Genomic DNA, 23,381 nt, shown 5'->3' on the forward strand with positions numbered 1-23,381 from the left:
TTCATATCTCACAAGCACTCTCTTGGGGGGCCTGGGGGGTACACTTCCGGCTTGCTTCCGGCTCTGTGCTCTGGGATCACCCTGACAGGGCTCAGGGGACCAACTCTATGGGATGCTGGGAATCCAACCCAGGTCAGCTGTGCCCAGGCAAGAGCCCAACATACCCATTTTTTTTTTCTTTTGCTTTTTGGATCACACCCAGCGATGCACAGGGGTTACTCCTGGCTCTGTACTCAGGAATCACTCCTGGCAGTGCTCAGGGGACCATAAGGGATGCTGGGAATCAAACCCGGGTCGGCCGCGCACAAGGCAAACACCCTACCCGCTGTGCTACCACTCCAGCCCCAACATGACCACTTTTTAAGAACAGCGGTGTAAGCTGGGTTCTTTCTAATGACTATTTGCTTGATAGGATACCACAGCCGGGTACTGTTACAGACAGTCCTGTTTCCACAAAGAACAGAAGGCAACGAGATGCACCTCTCTCTCTGCTGTATCATCCTCTCCTCTTCTTGCAAGAGCATTTCTCTTCTTGCTTCCTCAGCTTTACGTAGCTGTTCTTGCTTTTGGTACCAAGCTTCGTCTTCAACCCTCTGCTGGTCTACTTCAGCCCGCATATCTTCGACCGTCTGCCTTAAATAGATGGTTTTTATCGTGGCAGCAAAACACAAATGGGAAGACCCATGAGTTGGTTTGAGAACAGCCCTCCCATGCACAAGATGCATACCTCATTAATATGCGTGATTCTATTTCTAGATGTAAGAATAAAATATCTTAAAGAGTATTGCCAGCTCTCAAGGCCTGATTTTATTCAAATACCTACTAATACACACTTCTCTCATAACTCTTGCTTAGAGTTATAAAAGACATTGTTTCTTTCCGACCAAAAAAAAAAATCAAAACCAAACATAAAAAAAAAAAAACAAAAACTCCACCCACCCCGTAATTACCTCTCTCTTAAGAAATCCAACTCATCGTTCCTTATTCTTTCTCGCTCTTGTGTCTGATAGTCCACGATGAATTTCGGGTACTGATTAAATACTGGATATTGGCCTTTGGTGAGGGCCACAAACACACTCAGCATCTTGTCTGGGTGGAGGTCGGCAGGGGTGGTGGCCATGAGACGGTAAGCTTCTCGGATGACCGCACTTATGTCCAGGTTATTCCGGTGGTGAAAAAAGTACTGGAAGAAAACTTGTTACTAAGGTTGAGGGTTATGTAACAAAGCAATTAGGAAGGAAACTTAAAATAATTAAAAATTGAAGAGAATTTCTTTTTTTTTTTCTCTCCTTTTTCTGGCACACCCGTGGTGCTCAGGGCTTACTCCTGGTGGGTCTCGGGGGACCACAGGTGGTGCCAGGGAACAAATCCAGGTTAGTGACACACAAGGTGAGCACCTTACCCACTGTACTATTGCTGTGGCCCCGCTGTTTCTGCAAATTGGAGGTTGTAAAAACTTAAAATGAAAGTTCAATTTAGGTTTTTTTTTTTTTTTCTTTTTTGGCTTTTTGGGTCATACCCAGCGATGCTCAAGGGTTACTCCTGGCTCATGCACTCAGGAATTCCTCCTGGTGGTACACGGGGGACCATTTGGGATGCTGGGAATTGGACCCGGGTAGGCCTCATGCAAGGCAAGTGCCCTACTTGCTGAACTATTACTCTGGCCCATCAGTTTCATATTTTCAACGTGTTAGAATTTCCCACCTTATTATGAGCTTCTGAAATAACACCTGAGACGTTGTAACTCATTAAGGACTGAGGGGCTGGAGAGATAGTACAGTGGCATTTGCGTGCGGCCAACCCGGGTTCGATCCCTGGCATCCTGAGCCCACCAGCGTGGAGTCAGGACTAAGACCTCAGCACTGCCAGTGTGGCCCAAGAACCAAAAAACCTGATCTTGTATACATAGATTTACAAGACTCAAAACGAAGGCTTTCTTAAATAGAATACTTTAACAGGGACAAAAGAATTTATTTTTTCTTTTTCTTTTTGGATCACACCCAGCAATGCTCAGAGGTTACTCCTGGCTCTGGCTCTACACTCAAGAATTACTCTTGGTGGTGCTTGGGGGACCACATGGGATGCTGGAGATCAAATCTGGGTCGGCCGTGTCAGCCGCGTGCAAGGCAAATGCCCTACCTGCTGTACTATTGCTTTGGCCCCTGATAAAAGAATTCTATACTTGAATCTTTTCCCTTTCCATTTCCAAAATAAGTTTTAAACAAAAATGGGAACCACAGCTGTCCTCACTGGGTGCCGAGGCCCTGCACTAATTCAATTAAAAAAAAAATCTAAAATAGCCACATTCTTTTTTTCTGCTGTCAGATCTGGAGAAAAAAAAAAAGTGTGTGTATCTTCTGAACATAAAATAAAATAAAGTTTGATAGGAGCCACAAAAGACATCATCAACCAGCAGCCAACTTCATTCATACTGTCTCCCAAGGAACTTCTGAAAAAACACCTGTTGAGACACAGATGTGGCTCAGTGGTTAGCACTTGCCTTGCATGTATGAGGTCCCAAGTTTGATTCTCAGCAGCGTGCACTCGCGCGCGCGCGCACACACACACACACACACACACACACACACACACACACACACACACACACACACACACACACACACACACACACCTCTCGTTTTTTTTTTTTCTGTCACTTTCCCACCAAGCTGCACAATTCTCAATTATACTTCTGCATGTGTAAAAAAGTGTCCAGATCATCTATCCCAGCAGGTCACTGATTAAAAAATAAATAAATAAATCATTCAATAAATTTAAAAAAATCATTCATGAATAAAAAAGACCTGTTAAAAATCCATCACATTAGCCCCAAACTCCAGTATCATTTTTCCTTACTGAAGCTCTGATTTTGTTATGTGTGTGTTTCATTTTGCTTTTGGGGCACACCCAGTGTTGCTCAGGTCTTACGCCTGGCTCGGCACTCGAGGATCACTCTGAAAGGTGCTCGAGGGATCCTATGAGGTGCCGGGGATCGAACTCTGTTCTACTGCGTGCAAAGCAAGAGCCTTAACCCCTGTACTGTCCGTGTCTCTGGCCCTGGAGCTGATTTTAACACAAACCCTCTGCTGTAACTTGCCTGTTGCCTGTCTACAAACGATGCAAGGGGTAAGGATGTGGTGCAACTTCTTTTCCACAATAGTCCCACTACCCAACACAGAACCTGACACCTGACACAGAAGTAGTCAATGCACTAATGGAATTTTCCATGGAATTAACAAAATTTGCAAACAACCACTTGAGCAAAGCATACTCACCTCAAAATCATCTTTAAGACTGCAGTGCAGCAAAGGAGTCCTGGAGCATATATTGTAGGCCACCACAGCGATCAGGAGGAACGACGGCTGGTTGGAAAAGATGTTATCAAACAATTTTAGCCACTCCTCTCTCGTCAGAACTTCTGAGAAGACAGTTTCCAGAAGAGGCCATGCATACAACTGAAGTAAATAAGAAATGGTTAGTTTTCTAGGGAAAACTTGGAGTCACTGCTAATAAGCTCTTATGCTGGAGTCAGCTCTTCAGGTTATTAAAAATGTAATGAAAAGAACTACCTTAAATCTGGACCCTTTACAGATTTTCACGAAAGCAGTTTAATGAAGAAAAGAATGGGATACTGTTAAAATATACAAAGTGATGTATGTTTATTTTACTATACCCTTTCTTTAAAATTTTAAAATTTTTAAATATTTTTTTAATGAATCACCATGAGGTAGTTACAGACTTACAAACTTTCATGCTTACATTTCAGTCATACAATGATCAAGTACCCATCCCTCCACCAGTGCCCATCCTCCACCACCAATGTTCCCAGTATCCTCCCTCCCTCTGCCCCCACCTCTGTGGCAGGCACATTCCCTTTTGCTCTCTCTCTCCTTTTGGGTGTTGTGGTTTGCAATGCAGGTATTAAGTGGCCATCATGTTCAGTCTATAGTCTACTTTCAGCCCGAATCTCCCATCGCCAGCAGGCCCACCAAGCACCCCATACTTGGTGGTCCCTTCTCTATCTCAGCTGCCTTTCCCCCCAGCATGTGAGGCCGGCTTCCAAGCAATGTAGCAATGCTCCTGGTCCTTATGTCTACTGTCCTTGGGTGTTAGTCTCCCATTCTGTTACTTTATATTCCACAAATGAGTGCAGTCCTATGTCTGTCCCTCTCTTTCCGATTCATTTCACTTAGCATGATATTGTCCATGTTGATCCACTTATCTGCAAACTTCATGACTTCATCTTTTCTAACAGCTGCATAGTATTACATTGTGTAGCTGTACCAAAGTTTCTTTAACCAGTCATCTGTTCTCAGGCACTCAGGTTTTTTCCAGATTGTGGCTATTGCACTTATTTATATATAGTACATTTATATATTACACTATACCGTCTCAAGAAAATACTGCTTTGGGGAGAGAATCAAGGCTGTGGTAGATCCAGAGAGAGGACGAAGCCAGGAGTACGGGAGGTGAGAAAGATGGAAGATTGAATAAACGGTAACTAATCAGCAAAAAAAAAAAAAAAAAAAGAAGAAGAAAAGAAAATTCTTTGTTTTCACCAGAGGTGGCGCTAGCTTCCAAAATCGGTCAGCACATTCTAACAGTCTTACCCATCTTACCTGGGCTGTTATATTATGATTTATGAAGTGTTGCAGCAATTCCTTATCATGAAACGCCAAAACATTTTCAATCATACTGAGAATATTGATAGGAGGGTTAGGAAAATATTCAAACCAGTGCTGGCACCAATTGACTACGAAGAAAAAAGGAAAAATTCCCTTTACCTTTCTGTATATTTATAGCATGCGGTTACTCTTAAACGTATCCATGACATCTTTCAACGTTCCCAGGAACAAAATATGACTCTTTAATTTTAAAATACACAACGGATTTTAAAAGCCAGCATATTAACACAGTATTTCACATTTATAGGAATTTGCTGATTTCCCAGAGCAGTCAATGAGAAAAGTGTGAATGAGAACACAGAGGTCAAGGGTAATGCCTCAAGGTGTGTGAGGCCCTGGGGTGAATTCCCCCAGCACTGCCAACAACAATAACAAACACAAAACTGACAAACGAAACTTCCCAGGAGATTCCTGGTCTTAGATATAAGGCGTTTGTCTCCTGCTTATATGTGCACTTCAGGGATTTAAATTTCTCCAGGTTAGCAAGATGACCCTTCCAAAACTTTCCTATATTTTTCAGTGTCATCAGTGTTCAATGCCATCTTTTCAAATATACTAAAAAACCAGACCTACCTATAATTAGAAAAGTTTAGGGAAAAAAATTTCAGTTACACTCTGATATATCCATAACAATACATAAAAACAAATGGTTTTATGGTATACTTTTATCCAGCCATTATCCAAAATTGATCAGTCAGCCCAGGGCTGTGATTGCATTAAAAATCCCAGTTCCTAAAACACACTGACTGTTCTATAGCCATGGAGTAAGTAACCATCAGAATGAGTTTCAAATCTAACTGGTCAGTAAACTTGACTTTGAAAGTTTGTCAGTGGGAAGTAAGATCTGGTCCATACCAGAGGCTGACTTTAATTCACTTACTAGCCAGAACATTCCTCCTCAAAGCCTAGTGAGATCTTGTTTTGCTCAATTACCACTACAACTTCCCTTAATTTTCACTCTGGTTTAGGTCTCATTCTTTGACAACCACACCTCTTTCACAAATAAAAGAGTTTTGTTCAAGGCTTCGATCAGCAAGAATTGGCTTGCATGTGGGTTTTAAGATTCTGCCACTTCTACAGTTGTTTTATTTATATTGAAATCTAAGTTAATAATTAAGTCATAAATAACATTTTTGTAAAGGCTAAGCTTTAAAAGACATATTTTTACTTCTTTAGCTGAGGCTCCTAGGCAAGTTAACTTTTACTAGGAAAACTGGGTTCTAAATGATATTTACTAATTCTCTGGGAATTTTGAAACACCACCCACATGCACAAAACCCTGATTTTCCGACTAATCTTCCTCATTAGCACACACAGTGACCACTGCTGACTCTTCCCATTCTTCTTGGTGTTACCATCACAAATTAAAGGGCCAAGGCCCTCAAGAAGAAACAGAAGTGGAGTTCATGCCCAATTCAATCAGCTTAGTCAATGGCTGAATAAATAGCAGTACTCCTACATTTAAAAAAAAAAAAAAGGAAGAAAAAAGAGAAAACAGAAATAATGATTGATTGGCAATCTTTCACTAAACTTGAACAATTTCTTCCTGGTCATAGGGACTCTATGAGTGCTTCAAAGGGACTTTTACACATATATTCCAAATTATATTGAGGTTGGGCTGGAGCAATAGCACAGCGGTAGGGCCTTTGCCTTGCATGCAGCCGACCTGGGTTCGATTCTTCTGTCCCTCTCGGAGAGCCTGGCAAGCTACTGAGAGTATCCCACCCGCACGGCAAAGCCTGGCAAGCTCCCCGTGGCATATTCGAAAACAGTAACAGCAAGTCTCACTTACTAGTGAGACATTACTAGTGCCCGCTCAAGCGAATCGATGAGCAATGGGACGACAGTGACAGGTACACTGAGGTTAATATCTCTCTTCAAAACTGCTAATACCAACTTGGCCTGCATCTCTGAAACCAGAACAATGCCTTTTCTCTAAGTGCGAATATTTAGCTGCGGCCTCCTGTATAAACTGAATTCGAGATCCTCGATGAAGATACAATCATCCACACCTACTTGTGCTGAGAGTTTGGGGTCTTTCAAGAATTCAGATTTTAGATTTTTAAGATTTTAGATTTTAGGTTTAGAAGTTAAAGCTTATGTTCCTCGGGGGCTGGAGAGGTGGTACAGTGGTTAAGGTGCTTGGTTAAGGTGCTTGCCATGCACACAGCTAACCTGGCTTTGATTCCCCGATACTCCACATGGTCCAGACCCTCTCCAGGAGTGAGCCCCGAGCACTGCTGGGCACGGTCACAAAACAAAACAAAAACGCTTACTTTCTCTGATATGCAATCATGCTTTAGCAATACAGCAAACTTTTACTGTAGATGAACAGTTTTAGATACCTAAGTTAGATACAGTGTTTCTTTTCCATATAGAAAATCTGTACCAATTCATCTCTAATTTCCCATTCCTACCTACCCCTACCCTCTATAGTAAATTTTAATCTATTTTCCATTCAATTATTAATTTGTCCTTTTGCTTTTAGGTTATTTCCCCAAGCATGCTTTTTAAGGGTCATCTGGGTTGTACTCTTTTTTGTGGCTGAGTAATATTCCTCTCTCTCTCTCTCTCTCTCTGTGTGTGTATGTGTGTGTTTGTATCACTGACCCACCCATCTGTTAATGGACATAGGGATACTTTAAAATTTTTCGGGTGTGGGAGGAAGGGGATCCCACGGCAGTGCTCAGCGACAACTTGTAGTTCTTAGGGAATCACGTGGTGCTGGGTATGGAATCTGGGGTCTCTGCTCGCCAGACATGTGCTCCAGCACTTTGAGCTATCTCTCTGGCGGTTCCCAACTTCTAGTGATCATGAATAATGCTGCTGAGAATGTTCACATACAACTATCTGTTCCAGTCTATTTTCAGTTCTTTGAGGCTTATCCCGAGGAGGGCAACTGCTGTGTTACATAGCAATCCCAGGTCAACTTTGGAGAAAGTGCCAAGCTATTTCCCCTGCAACAAATGCACAATTTATACTAGCAATATACACAGGTCTCCATTTTTTCCCTCGTCATTGCCAACACTTGCCATTTTGTTTCTGTATTTTGCTTTGCTTGTCTTTTGAAATTATAGTCCTTCCACTAAGCAGGAAGCATTTCACTGTGGCTGTTTTGCATTTCCTTCATGATAATGATCTCAAGCATCCTTAGACACCTTTGATGGAGAAAAATGTCCAAATTCTCTAAGTTGGAGTTTGTTTTTTATGTCGAATCATTTCTTTTCCTTTTAAAACTCTTAGTGCTATCTGCAGGGCAATAAGCCTAGGGGAACCAATCAGAATATTTATATTTGACCCCCTATTAATATCACTGTCACTGTCCTCCTGTTGCTCATCGATTTGCTAGAGTGGGAACCTGTAACGTCTCCATTGTGAGACTTGCTACTGTTTTTGGCATATCGGATACGCCACAGGTAGCTTGCCAGGCTCTGCCATGTGGGCGAGATATTCTTGGTAGCTTGCCGGGCTCTCTGAGAGGGACAGAGGAATCAAACCCGGGTTGGCCATGTGCAAGGCAAATGCCCTACCTGCTGCGCTATCGCTCCAGCCCACCTACTAATATCAGTTATGGGAATTTAAAAAAAATGATAAATGTTTGCACATGTTCTATCACTAGCTACATTTCCAGCAAACACTGTTACTTGTTGTTTGGGGATCACATCCAATGATGCTCAGGGGCTATTTCTCTTTTTGCTCAGGATTTGCTCAGGCAGTGCTCGAGGACCATATGCGGGGCAGGGCACCAAATCCAGGGTTCCTGCATGTGGTATATACAGCTCAGCCCACTGAACTATCACTCTGGCCCCCCATATTGTTACTCTGAATAGGTAAAGCTTAGGAACAACCTACGTGTCCAACAGTAGATTAACTGAGTATGTGTTCATTATGGAATATTACACTCAATAAAATGGTGGTAAAGTTTGTAAATATAAAAGTATGTAACAAACAAGTGACTTAATTATAATAGCTGCGTAAAAAGGGTGGAAAGATAAGGAGAAAACCTACAAAGGTTTAGAAGTAGGGAAATAGAAAGATCACATTATAATTAAAGATGAAATAGTCAATAATTCAGGTTTCTTAAGAATAATCAGCAATTTTCTTTTTGGGGGGGTGAGCTGTGTTCTTATAAAAAAGTTCAGTCAGAAGCTATCTTAGGGGCTGGAGTGACAGCACAGCGGGTAAGGCGTTTGCCTTGCACTCGGCCGACACGGGTTCAATTCCCAGCATTCCATGTGGTCCCCTGAGCACCGCTAGGAGTAATTCCTGAGTGCAGAGCCAGGAGTAACCCCTGTGCATGGCCAGGCGTGACCCAAAAAGCAAAAAAAAAAAAAAAAGAAAAAAAGAAAAAAAAAGAAAGCTATCGTAGGGGCTGGAGCAATAGTGCAGTGGGAAAGGCGTTTGTCTGTTTGTCTTGCATGCGAATGACCTGAGTTCAATCCCCGGCATCCCATATAGTCCCCCCAAGCACTGCCAGGAGTAATTCCTCAGTGCAGAGATGCTGGGAGTTACTCACAACGGTACTAGGCCAGGCTAACCCATCATAGCTCTGCCCTGCAGGGAGCAGAGTCACCTGGGGGACCTCCAGGCCATACCCAGCGGCGAGGAGTGGGGTGGGCGGGGTACGCGCTGTCTCCAGCGAACACAGAAGACCTCTGTACTACTATCCCCAGCCCCAGCTCATGAATTCATTCAACATTTATTTTCCAGGTCCAAGTTGAGACTCTAACTGTCCCACTTTCACTAAAGTGAAAGAAATGACCAGCCTTCCAGTGCGGCTGGGAAGACAGGCTACACCGCTGGCCTTTTGGTGTTCCAATGCTCATGCTGCCCCTCACCGAACTCTGAGGACTTAAGTGTGCTGTGCCTCAGTTTCCCCATTTAAAAAGGGAATAGCAAAAATACCCACGTCATAAAGATTAGATGAGTTACCACGGGCAAGCACACTGACGGCACACACACACACACACACACACACACACACACACAGAGCAGTCAGTCCCTGCCACAACAGATCTTGTGGCTAGATAAATGCTTTCCAGACTCACAGAAAATGTGACTGAGGGAAGCACTTGCTTCCTTCAGCCAAATCTAGCCTGTAAAAGCATCTTCTACAGTGCAACTCTTTCAAATGTTTTGAAAATAAAAAGGTTCGTGTGTGTGTGTGTGTGTGTGTGTGTGTGTGTGTGTGTGTATGTATGTTGGTTTTTTTTTTTATTTTTGGCCACACCTAGAGGTGCTCAGGAATCACTCCTAGTGGGGCTTGTGGGACCTTATGAGGTGACAGGTATCAAACCTGGGTTGGTCATGGGCGAGGCCAGTGCGCTACCCACTGTGCTACTGCTCTGGCCCCAAAAGTCATGCCCAAATTATCCACCTTATGGCCTATCCCTCAAAGTTTCACGCTCAGATTGCTAAATGTGACAAACTACCAAAGATATCAGGGCAACATACGAGGATGTACCCCCGACTTCCTCACTGAACACTCCTTTACTTACTTATGAGAGTCGCAACCACTTCAAAACAGATCAGTTGGTTGTTCTGGAATAACTTGACAAACGGAAAGGCTAGGAGAGGCAGATAGGGCGTGTCACCAAAGATGGCAGACCAGTGAGCTAACGCTGACAGGGTCCTGTGAATGCAACAGGGGAACAGAGACCAGAGATGGTTATGATGGAATTTTGTTTTGAACATCCCATCATACAATTTTTGAATATGGGAATCTGATGCAAATTTGCCCCCCTACTCCTATCATTCAGCACCCCATCCTCCCCGGACCAGTTAAAAGCTCAATCCTTTTTTATCCTATTTTTGAAAAACAAAAATGAGAGAGGTTGGGGTCCACTCCCAGCTCTGTGCTCAGGGGCACTCTCGGCCGCCATGCTCAGAGGGCCACATGGTGCCAGGACTGAATGGGCAAAGCACGCACTCTGCCCGCTAAGCAGGCGCTCTGGCCTCAGTATTAATCCTTTCTGAGAATCACAAACAGTGGTATATTATGTGCATCATTCTACACCTTGCTTTTTCATTTGATGGAGACGTTACTGGTGCCCGCTCAAGCAAAATCAATGAACAACGGGAGGACAGTGCTACAGTGCGGTGCTACAGTTTCCTGGAGAGAACCCATTCACATCAGTTTATGTAGAGCTTCTTCATGGTATTTTAAAGATACATGCTGTAACTGTATAGACAGGCCTGACTTCAACCAATGGGAACCTGTTTCCCATCTTTGGCAAACAACGCCATGCTCAGTGTCATGGTACATTGTGATTCTCTATGTGGGATCTAGATTTAGATACATTTCTAGAAATAGAAGTTCTGAGTGAAGGATATTTGCATTAATAATTTCAAAAAACCAATTTCAAATTATTCCTCTCAAAAACAGTTTCCTGTACATTCCCATTAGTGTACAGGGATGATTATTTTCTCAGTCTAACACACTATAATAAACCTTATATTTAAACATTTAATCGAGGTGTTTTTGCTTTTTTTTGGAGGGTTCACCCCCAGCGATGCACAGGGGTTACTCCTGGCTCATGTACTCAGGAATTACTCCTGGCGGTGCATGGGTGACCATATGGGATGCTGGGAATCGAACCCGGGTCGGCCACGTGCAAGGCAAGCGCCCTACCAGCTGTGCTATCACTCCGGCCTCTAATCGAGGTGTTTTTGGAAAAGCATTTTAATGTAGTTTTAAATATGTAGGTTTATATGCATATCTAGGGTAGTTTTAGTCAGCATTCCTTATATTCTGAAAGGGGTTCAACTTTTTTCCCCCCATGGATAAGAACCATTTCCACTTACATATTTAATCTCTTCCTTTTCATGGCTATTTACATGAATACTTCTTATTTACAGAAACCAGCCTTTTGTCATACACATACACATCTATCTATCTATCTATACTCAAGTCTATACATCCCTGGGGAATACTTTTAGATTAAAATATTTTTATTAATCTCAATCGATTTTGGATAGGTAATGCTTAAAAAGGCTATTTACTTGGGAACTGTAATTCTCCCTCATTTGCATGAGTTCTCTTAAGGTTTTCTTTTTTCCACTTTTTGATTTGAAATAGTTTCAGGCTTACAAATAGTTGCAAAAATAGTAGACATTCCATCTAATTTTCACTCAAATTACACAAAACAAATACTAAGAAATTGACATTCCTACACTGTTAAAATAAATTATAGGTATTATTTACATTGTACTCTCCTTTGGTTTGTTGTGGGGCCACACGCTTCAGTCTTACTCCTGGTTCTGCACCCAGGGGTCGCTCCTGGCACTGCTGGGGACCTACTGGGATCAAACCCAGGCTGGCCACATGCAAGGCACAATCTCACCCACTGTACTGTCATTCTGGTTCTTGTACTATTTTTTTTTTAACCAAATATTTTTGTGTCTCACTTGGTTCTTTATCCATAAGCAAGACTGCATTTGTTAATTCACCAGTTTTCCAATGTTCAAAGTTCCTGAGTCTAGAGACAGAGAGACAGCAGAGTAAGACACTCGCCTTGCATGTGGCTAACCCTGGTTCAACTGAGTTTCTTAACTTTCATGAATCTGTGGCATTTTTAAGGTTTCTTTTTTTTTCTTTTTGGATCACACCCAGCAATGCTCAGGGGTCACTCCTGGCTCTGCACTCAGGAATTACCCCTGGCCATGCTCAGGGGACTATATGGGATGCTGGGAATCGAACCCGGGTTGGCCGCATGCAAGGCAAACGCCCAACCTGCTGTGCTATCACTCCAGCCCCATTCTGTGGCCTTTTTAAAGCACACCACAGAATGCCCTTCAGTTAAAAAAAAAAAAAAAACAAAAAAACACCCAAAAACCTCAAAACAGCAATAACCACCAAAAAACGAAACATGAATGCTATAAGTGATATGCAACATGCTGCTTTCTTTTGCTGCTACTGATTTTACGCATTTCTTCTCTCTCTCTTTTTTTTTTTTGCCACACCCAGCAGTGTTCAGGGGACCAGCAGCTCTTGCATGCACTCACGGCAGCCCTCCCAACGAACCCTCATCCCAGCCCGGGATTCAACACCTATCAGTTTGGTCAAGGTGGTACCTACTTTCAAACTACTATTTCTCATCTGTAGTTCTGTTTTTGTGGGCTGTAGCGATAGCACAGCAGCTGGTAAGATGTTTGCCTTGCATGTGGCCGACCCGGGTTGGATTCTTCCGTCCCTCTCGGAGAGCCCGGCAAGCCATCAAGAGTATCCCGCCCACACGGCAGAGCCTGGCAAGCTACCTGTGGTGTATTCTATATGCCAAAAACAGTAACAACAAGTCTCACAATGGAGAGTTACTGGTGCCTGCTTGAGCCAATCAATGAACAACAGATGACAGTGCTACAGTGATACAGTTTATAAATGTATGAGATATACATTCCTGCAACATACTGAACACACCTCTGTAATACTCTGAGTAGCTTCCTGCTTTTGATGGGATAGTTCTTATGGAGACTGAGAAACGCCGTGTGAACCCCCTTATCCATCAGGCTGCTGAAGGCTGTGTGGTTTTCAGGCAGCTGCAGCAGAGAGCGCCAGATGAACATTCTGGAACGAAAAGGCCACTTTAACCAAGGAAAAAGGTGGCGGATGAAATTAATTTCAAATAAAAAGAATTTAAATTTGAGGGGGCGGGCAGAGAGACAGCACCGTGACTAGGGCACTTGCCCGGCACGTGGCGGAAGGCACCCTGTATGGTCCCTGCCAGTCCCGCCGGGAGTGATGCCTGAGCACAGAGCCAGGAGCCAGTCCTGAGCACTGCTGGGTGTGCTAGCGAACCACCACCCACCCCCAATGAAAGAAAGAACTTAAATTCTACCTGTACTTCATTGGATATTCCCCATAGCCTTTTAATAAGATCTGTAGGCGCTTTTTGTTCAATCCATCTGACAATTCATTCTATGGGGTAGAAATGCGGGTATCAGAAAGTGGTATAACAATAACATTATAAAACTGATGAGTCGTAATTTAGCAGTTTTCCAACTGTAGACAAAATACACATTAAGAAATAGTTTTCCTTTCCTACCACAACACCTAATCAGAGAGAGAGAACGAAAGGGAATACCCTGCCATAGTGGCAGTGTGGGGTGGGGGGAGACGGGACTGGGGAGGGTGGGAGGGATGCTGGGTTTACTGGTGGTGGAGAATGGGCACTGGTGAAGGGATGGGTTCTCGAACTTTGTATGGGGGAAACATGAGCACAAAAATGTATAAATCTGTAACTGTACCCTCACGGTGATTCACTAATTAAAAATTAAAAAAAAAAAAAGAAATAGTTTTCCTTTCTTGTTCTTTTCCAGTGCTGGGGACAGAACCCTTCCCCACACAAGCAAGCGAGTGCTCGGAGCTGAGCTGCACCCCGGTCCTGGTTCTTTCTTTATGTCATATAAATATTTTATATATTTTAAATAAAATTATACACTCATACATTAAATATATAAATGTATAAATATTTATGCATTTTACTATGACATAATTTATATAACAAATATATTTTAATATTTTATGCATATAAATATTTATGTGGGTTTTTTTTCTTTTTGGATCACACTCGGCAATGCGCAGGGTTCACTCCTGGCTCTGCACTCAGGAATTACTCCTGGCGGTGCTCAGGGGACCATATCTATGGGATGCTGGGAATCAAACCCGGGTTGGCTGTGTGCAAGGCAAATGCCCTACCCACTGTGCTATCGCTCCAGCCCCAATATTTATGTATTTTTAAGCTCTTTACCTTTTCTCCAGCAAATAAAGTTCATGGCTTTTTTTTTTTTTTTTTTTTTTGCTTTTTAGGTTACACCTGGTGATGCTCAGGGGTTACTCCTGGCTCTGCACTCAGGAATTACTCCTGGAGGTGCTACGGAGATCGAACCTGGGTCGGCTGCAGGAGGGCAAATGCTCTACCCACTGTACCATCTCTCCAGCCCCCATTCTTGACCTTGGATCGAGGGCTTGAACAAAGTTCTTCCAGAGAGAGTGAAGACAGTACGTATTTCAGGCTCTGTGAGCCCACAGCACCACGCGCTCTAGGAACATCATCCTGAGGCCAGGGTTTAGTGCAGTGGGTAGGCGCCAGCCCGGCATGCTCCCGACCCAGGTTCGAGTCCTGGCACCTCATGGTCCTCCAGTCATACCCGGGGGCAGTGCTGGAGGCCCCGGGAGCCACTGACACGGCCCAGGAATCCCTGGCACTGTAGGGTCCCAGTCAGCTGAGACCCTCCTAGGCCCAGGCCCCCTACAGGTCCCTCTAAACAAACGACACACAGCAGCTGAGCAGCGGCCCCCGCTGTGTAAGCTCATCTGCCGGCCCTGATTCAGAGACTCATACATCTCAAGAGATCAACCAGCTGCAAAACTGTCTCAGATACCCCGTCTCAGCCGAGACCTTATAGGAGATTTGGGGGTAGGGCAGGGAGGGTGGGGGGCTGCTCCTGCCCTGCAAAGCCCGGGCAGCTGCACTCAGACCCCAAGAGCTGCCGCTATGTCTCAGTGGCACTGTCCCGTTAAATATTCTGGATTTTCTGAGCCACGTCTCCAAATTCTACAACACTGGCGTCCCAGTAGGAGCACGGCAGAGTGGATGGGAAAGTAAAGTCAGAGCCAGCTAATCTTAACTAACAAAAACATTAACGTCAAAGGCTCAACTAGCAATCGCAGCTTAGGGTAAACCCTCAGCAAGTCCTCAGACAAGGACTTGTCCCCATGTTGAGATACAATAATTTTCACAAATTTGCTTTTGCTGAAGTATTTTTTGATCATTCCCTTAGCCATTTAGTGGCAGCAAGCAATATAAAATAAATTACTGTGGGCCTGCTAGGGGAGCAGGCTTGCGGGGGGGGGAGGGGGTCTGGGAAAATGGAAACAGTGGGGGAGAAGGTGACAGTGGTGGGGGGTTTGGGGTTGGAATACTGAATGCCTGTAACAGATCATCATGAACAACTTTGTAAACCATGTTTATAAACTATCTAAACCATGTTTAAGAAAAGTGTGTGTGTGTGTGTGTGTGTGTGTGTGTGTGTGTGTGTGTGTGTGTGTGTGTAGGATTGTGGGAGGGGGTATGACACAGAATGAGACCCAGTGAACTAAGCTGGGCGTGCAGAGGGGCGGGCAGGCCAGAGAGAAGTGGACCAGGGAGCAAGTCTGGTCTGGCAGCGGCACTGCAGACCCACCCACTCAGGAAGCTCGAAGCTGTCAGTGTTTTCCCCCAGCTGGCGTGGGGCAGGGCGTGGAGCCTGGCCGCTCCCTGGGCAGGGGGCCCTTCCCAGCGCCCGGGGAAGGGAATGAACCCGGTCCCAAAGACCAGATCTCTGGTCAGTCACGGGCACCAGAAACACCAAGTGTGGATGCTCAGGGCTGGTGAAGACACAAGGTTCGGTCCCACCAACTGTGTCTACTCTGAGAACTAAAATTCTATCAATTCAAAAATATATATATAAAGCAGAGCCTGGCAAGCTACCCGTGGCGTATTCGGTATGCCAAAAACAGTAACAACAAGTATCACAGTGGAGACGTTACTGGTGCCCGCTTGAGTGAATCGATGAGCAACGGGATGATAGTGACAGTGACAGTGATTACATAAAGAACCAGAGGAACAGCATGGGGGTTCAGCCCACACGGACGGTACATTGTGTCTATTATGGAGAATGGAAGTCTCAACGTATATTCCCTCCAGGCTTTAACACAAGAAGTAAATAAGGTATGTTTTCCAATAAACAATATTCTTTATTGGGGCAGGAGCTAGAGTGTGGCGGGTTGGTGCCTGCCTTCCACAGGATCCCCCAAGCGCCATGAGGCATAAGTCCTGAGCACCAGGACTGGAGTAGCAGCAAACTCCCCGGCCCCGCCCCCCAAAACACAAGTTTAAAAATGTATAAATAGGGCCGGAGCAATAGTACAGCGGGGAGGGCACTTGCCTTGCATGCAGCCAAGCTGGGTTCAATCCCCAACATCCCATATGGTTCCCCGAGCACTGCCAGGAGTAATTCCTGAGTGCAGAGGCAGGAGTAACCCCTGAGCATCGCTGGGTGTGACCCAAAAAGGGGGAAAAAAAAGTATAAATAATTTCAGTTAGAATAGCTTCTCTTTACACAACTCTGCCTTATTTCCTCAGTGAGTAAAGGACCACAGTGGCTTAGAAATCCTGAGACTGCAGCCAGAGTCGTGGGAAGCGATCCTGATCCATCAGCCCGTCAGTTCCTCCATCGTGACCCTGCTCACCTCGCTCTCCCAGGGGCCGGACAGGCCCTGTCTTAATGTCCGAGCCTGCGCTTTGCTCTCCCGTGACCTGACCGGCCGCTGCACTCTTCCTGACACGACTTTCATCTTCAGGTCACCAGAATTCAGTTTATTCTTGGGCAGGTCTTCAATCACTTTCACTAGAGGAGGAGGAGGCTAAAAGAAAGAAGAACCCAGTGGCTATTCCCAAACTTACTTGGCCTACAGCCCCGGGGATCTGTAAAAAAAATAAATTAAATAAAATAAAAAAGAAATGACTCTACCTGGTACCTGGTGCTGATACCCCACAATCTACCTGCGTTACATGGAAGCTACGAGCGCCGCTTCATAGCAGTGTCCACTAGGGGGCAGTGACACCCACCTTGGGAAACCTGCTTTAGAGGGAAAAAAAGCATCTGGGCAAAATGGGTAATGCCCAAGGGAGTACTTAGAACACTGCAGAACACTTTGTTTTTGACTCTTTTTTTTTGGGGGGGTGGTGGGATATGTGGGGAGGTTGGATTTCTTCCAGAACACTGCTTTGGGTCACCCCTAGGACTACACAGGGCTGAGGACTGAGCCCAGGGTTCCTGGATGCAAAGTGTGAGCTTTGCCCACTGAGCTCTCTCTGACCCTTGATGAGACATTTTAATAAACGCAATGTGGAGATGCTGGGCCCAGGGCGGCCGTACGGTGGGGAGGGTGCCTCGTGCGTACAGCCAGCCTGGGTTCAATGCCCGGGACCACAAAGGACCCCCTGAATCAAGCCAAGTCCCTCAAGGAGTGAGCCCTAAGCACAGAGCAGGAGTAAGCCTGGAGCACTGCCAGGTGTGGCCCAAAAACAAACAAACAAAAAAAACAAACCAACTTTTTTTTTAAAAGGTGGAGATGTGGCTTCAGAGCCTCACCCCCAGGTCCCCCAAATAAACTCCACCATAGAAAAGGAGGATAAGGTTCAAGGAAATTATAAAACCATAAAAGTTATTTTGGGTAAAACATTTTAATCTTTAAAAGCAAAGGAAACTGTTTTTTGTTGCTTACCCAGAGGTGCTCAGGACTTAGTCTTGGCTCTGCGCTCAGGGGTCACTCCTGGCAGGGGTTGGGGGATCGTATGGGGCGCTGGGGGTCAGGCAGGCACCAACCTGCGCCACACTGGTCCCAATAAATATTGTTTCTTGAAAAACACACCTTATTGACTTCTTGTGTTAGAGCCTGAACGGAGTACACGTTGAGACTTCCGTTCTCCATAACAGACACAATGTACCGTCCGTGGGGGCTGATCACGGCCGCCGTGATGCCATCATCCGGACTCCCAATCTCAAAGAGCAGCTTGCAAGTCTGTATATTAACAAACCTCATCATTCCATCTTGACTTAGTGCTCCAAGAACCTGTGGGCGGAGAGAGAGAGAAGGAATTCCTAAGCCCAGTCTTTACAGTCAAGTCTCTGAAACTCAAGCTGCACAGACATTCACAAGTGGATGAGTATGTTCCTGTCATTTTTTTTTTTTTTTTTTTTTTTTTTTTTTGCTTTTTGGGTCACACCTGGCGATGCACAGGGGTTACTCCTGGCTCTGCACTCAGGAATTACCCCTGGCAGTGCTCAGGGGACCATATGGGATGCTGGGATTCGAACCCGGGTTGACCGCGTGCAAGGCAAACGCCCTACCCGCTGTGCTATCACTCCAGCCCCTGTTCCTGTCATTTTTAAGGGAAAGAGTAAATTTTTGCAGAAAGCCATCGCATGTTTTATTATTTTTTATAAGTTTTTATTTTATTGAATCACTGTGAAAAAAATACAAAGCTTTCAAGTTTAAGTCTCAGTCATACAATGATTGAACCCCCATCCCCAGGCAGCGCGGAGTTGTAGCCCAGCTCACAGTCCCAATGCATTGCTGTAAGAAGCTGCTCTGGGTGCCAAAATGGGTTAGAAAACCTCTGGAATCAAAGTCTTTAGGAGCAGAGGGTCCCCCATTGCATGTTTTAAAACTGCACATTTTAAACCTCACGATGACTGCCTCATTCAGGGCAATTATTATTGCCTGGCTCTAGCCAGTAAGGACAGTGGGCGGGGTGTATCTAAGGAAACGTCACCTAAGACCCTCCCACTAACCCCACAGAGGCATACGTGGGGGGACCAGGCAATTCCTGGCTCTTACCTCCACACCGCTGTCAGCAGCAAGAAGGCGGAGAGCTGGTCTTCCCCACCCCACAGCTGCATCAGAGCTCGGGCTGGTGCTGCTGCCCAACCCTCTACCTGTGATTCTCAGGCTATTAGGTGGACAACGGGATAAGAAAGAACCTGGGGGCCAGATGATAACGCAGTGGGTAGGGCACTTGCCTTGCATGTGGCTGACTCAAGTTCAATCCCCAATCCCCAACAGGGTCCCCCCCAAGCCCTGACAGGAATGATCCCTGCGTACAGGGCCAGGAAGAAACCTTTTCCACTGCTGCCCCCCAAACAAATAAATAGTATGTTGGACACATATATGTCACAATAGGAATTACGGAGAACAAGTAACTGGGATAGTAGGAGAGAAATTGAGTTCACTCCATACTCCTGAGGTTTTGTTTTTCTTGTTTTCAACTATGTGAATGTATTACCTATTCAAAATCTTTAAGAAATAAACACATCTATGTGTATGTACATAGATGTGTGTGCATATATATTTTTTATTAATATATAAATTTTATTTATTTATTTATTGCTTTTTGGATCACACCCGGCGATGCTCAGGGGTTACTCCTGGCTCTGTACACAGGAATTACCCCTGGCGGTGCTCAGGGGACCATATGGAATGCTGGGAATCGAACCTGGGTCAGCCGCGTGCAAGGCAAATGCCCTACCCTCTGTGCTATTGCTCCTGCCCCTAACATATAAATTTCTTAAATGTAAGATCCACAACACAATTTGAAACAAGAAAGGTAAGGTGGAAGCAATTTGTAAACTAAGGCAAGATGCAAAGAACATGTATTTCATAGGCTGGAGACACCCTGTTAGGGCGCATCAAACACAGGGAGAAACTGGTATATTCTAGTTCTGCCTTTGACTCTTACTGCCGGCAGGAGTGCTGATAACTGCCCTCTTTCGAAACTTTCAGTTATAATCTGAAAGCTTATTATATTATCATTTTTTATCATTATTATAACTTGTCATTCAGTTATAATAATTACAGGAAAACTAACTATGCTCCTTCATGCAAAAAGGCGCTCTTGGCCCCACGGCTCAAGAGTATTTTTTGTTGTTGTTTTGGGGAAACACACCCAGCAAGATTCAGGGCTTACTCCGGGCTCTGCACTCAGGAATTGCTCCAGGTGGTACTCAGAGACCACATGAGACGTCAGGGATCAAACCCAGGGCGTGTGCAAGGCGGGCACCCTGCCCACTGTATTGTTGCTCCCACCCCTCAAAAGAAGTTTAAGGATAAAATGAAACATGCCATGCTAAACATCCTGTATACTTACTGTGAAGCAGTAACACATTATAAGGTTAAAAATGTTTCACACTTTATATGCTTCACAAAACTTATGTACCTGTCATTTCAGATCTTTATAGGAAGCAGAGATAAGTAAGGCAGGAGAGCTAAGAGAGTTCAGATGTGGCACACTCTCTCTCAAGCAACATGACATGCTACAGTTGATGTTACCGACCTGATTAGAACCAGCATCGAAACTATCAGGAAGAAACTCGAGCTGGCGAACTGCTCGGACCTTCGTGGGCATCTGGATGATTCTGAACAACTGCTTAGCTTCTAAACACCACAGGTGGAGGTGACTGGACTTGCCACCAGCAGCCAGGATCCGGCCGTCTCTAGGTTAAGGAAGGGTGAGAAAGGCTCAATGAGTGGCTTATGGCAGCACCATCCGATGTGATCCAATATGATGACGGGAATGTTCCGGATCGAAGAGAGCCACTAATGGCCACTACTAATCAAGTCTGATTGTCGAGAACTGGAAACGTGGCAAGTGCTTCTGAGAAAACTGATGTAATTCCTGAGCGCAGAGACAGGAGTAACCCCTGAGTATTGCTGGTGTGACCGAAAAAGCCATAATAATAACTACAACAATAATAATAAAATATATTATTTCTACTGTCACTAAGATGCCAGGTATACATATAGTCATTTGATGACTCAGTTTCTGAGTAGCACAAATTTTATAGTGTCTCAAAATTACTCACTACTACTTAAATGTCTGTATTTCACATATGGCCCTTTTGAATTGTTTTGCTTTGTTCTTTGGGGTGCACACCTGCCAGTCCTTGGATTACTCCCATGACAGTGCTCAGGGAGTGCTTCCACAGGTGCTCAGGGGACCATGAGGTGCTGGAGATTGAACCTGGGGCTCCTGCAAGCAAGGTATAGTCCAACAATTTTTTTTTTTCAACTGAATCACCTTGAGATACACAGTTACAAAGTTTTTCATGGCTGAGTTCCAGTCCCTTCACAGTGTACTGCCACCAATGTCCCCAGTAAACCTCCACCCTGCACCTCACCCCATCCCTGTAGCCTGCCTCTATAGCTGACTTTTCTTCTCTTTCTCTCCCCCACCCCCATTTTCTTTACAGGCACTGTTGTTTGCAATACTGCTACTGAAAGGGTATCATGCCTATCACTCTACCTCCTTTCAGCACTCAGTTCTTTTTTTTTATAATTTATTGATTTTTTAATTGGTGAGTCACAGTGAGAGTACAGTTACAGATTCACACATTTTCATGTTTGTTTTTCCTTCATGCAATGTTCGAGAGCCCATCCCTCCACCAGCGTCCATTCTCCACCACCAATGAACCCAGTATCCCTCCCACCCTCCTATCCCATCCCCCCCACCCCACTCCACCTCTGTGGCAGGGCATTCCAATTTGTTCTCTCTCTCCTTTTGGGTGTCATGGTTTGCAATAGGGGTATTGAGTGGCCATCATGTACAGTCTCTAGTCTACTTTCAGCACAGCAACTCAGTTCTTGTCCAGAGTGAACATTGCCAACTATCATTGTCACATGGTCCCTTCTCTGTTCTAACTGACCTCACCACCCCCCTCCCCTCCCTTTTAGGGAAGCTTCCTACCATGGACCAGTACCCCTGGCCCTTGTTTCTACTGTGTTCGGGTATGATTCACATACTATGAGATTTTTTTTTTCTTCTCCCATAAGTGAGTGTGATCTTTCTTGTGTGTTCCTCTCCCTCTGATTCATTTCACTCAGCATGATACTCTCATGTCCATCCATATATAAATAAGCATATATTGTGACTTCATTTTTCCTAATGGTTGAATAGTATTCCATTGTGTAGATGTACCACAGTCTCTCTATCCAGTCATCTGCTCTTGAGTGCTTGGGTTGTTTCCAGATTCTGTCTATTGTGAACAGTGTTGCAATGAACAAAGATATACTCCAACCCTTTGAGCCATCTCCCCAGTCTCTAAATGGAAGTGGTTAGCATACCACTTCCAAAACTGGGGATTAAATCCACGGTCTGATACATGGCAAGGCAAGAACTTCATCACTGAGTCACATCTCTTCGATTCGTCTGCATTTTTTTTTTTCATTTTTGGGTCACACCCGGCGATGCACAGGGGTTACTCCTGGCTCTGCACTCAGGAATTACGCCTGGCTGTGCTCAGGGGACCATATGGGATGCTGGGAATTGAACCCGGGTTGACTGAGTGCAAGGCAAACGCCCTACCCACTGTGCTATTGCTCCAGCCCCCTGTTCTGCATTTTTATAGCATTGTTATATTTAAAGAAAACAGACAAAAAAAACCTTCTGAGTATTAGTCCCCAAGTACTCCCAGGTGTGGCTTCAAAATAAAAAGAAAACCAAAAAATTCAAAAAAGAATAACAGGGGCTGAAGCGATAGCACAGCGGGTAGGGCGTTTGCCTTGCACACGGCCGACCCGGGTTCGAATCCCAGCATCCCATATGGTCCCCCGAGCACCGCCAGGAGTAATTCCTGAGTGAAGAGCCAGGAGTAACCCCTGTGCATCGCCGGGTGTGACCCAAAAACCAAAAAAAAAAAAAAAAAAAAGAAGAAGAATAACAAATGGTATGACCTTTGAATTTTTCCTGATATGAAGAAGCCATGAAAATCAGTTATTAGACAAAACTGGGAAATTTTAATAGACAAGATATGACATTAGCATTAAAACACACACACACACACACACACACACACACACACACACACACACACACACACCCTCACAAAACTCTTCACAAATTTCCTTTAAAATTGATACTAGGGCCAAAGAGATAATATGGTAATAGGGCATAACAGGGCATTTGCCTTGCAAATAGCTAACCTGGGTTTGACCACCAACAGTGCATATGATCCTCCAAGTACCACCAGGAGTGATCCATGTGCACAAAGCCCTGAGCACTGCTGGGTCTGGCCCTGATTCTTCTCCATTACACACACACACACACACACACACACACACACACACACCGGCCAGTGATAAATAAACCAGGCACACAC

General features: G+C 44.7%; 1 protein-coding gene across 3 annotated transcripts in view; it reads right to left on the reverse strand.

The window, feature by feature from the left end:
* Positions 1–23,381, reverse strand: part of TBC1D31 (TBC1 domain family member 31) — a 58,563-nt gene that overhangs the window by 12,337 nt on the left and 22,845 nt on the right. The window contains exons 6-15 of one of the 3 annotated variants that reach the window (XM_055126944.1): positions 20,561–20,720; positions 18,100–18,300; positions 16,915–17,088; positions 13,520–13,599; positions 13,102–13,248; positions 10,184–10,317; positions 4,620–4,753; positions 3,276–3,362; positions 951–1,183; positions 481–633 (exon numbers count right to left, since the gene is read on the reverse strand). In XM_055126944.1, coding sequence (XP_054982919.1) covers positions 481–633; positions 951–1,183; positions 3,276–3,362; positions 4,620–4,753; positions 10,184–10,317; positions 13,102–13,248; positions 13,520–13,599; positions 16,915–17,088; positions 18,100–18,300; positions 20,561–20,720 — 1,503 coding nt within the window. Of the gene's footprint in view, positions 1–480; positions 634–950; positions 1,184–3,275; positions 3,456–4,619; positions 4,754–10,183; positions 10,318–13,101; positions 13,249–13,519; positions 13,600–16,914; positions 17,089–18,099; positions 18,301–20,560; positions 20,721–23,381 lie in introns of all 3 variants that reach the window. The other 2 variants (XM_055126943.1, XM_055126945.1) reach the window with 2 other exon arrangements.

This window comes from Sorex araneus, chromosome 2, assembly GCF_027595985.1.
Source record: "Sorex araneus isolate mSorAra2 chromosome 2, mSorAra2.pri, whole genome shotgun sequence".
Classification (NCBI taxonomy): Eukaryota; Metazoa; Chordata; class Mammalia; order Eulipotyphla; family Soricidae; genus Sorex; species Sorex araneus.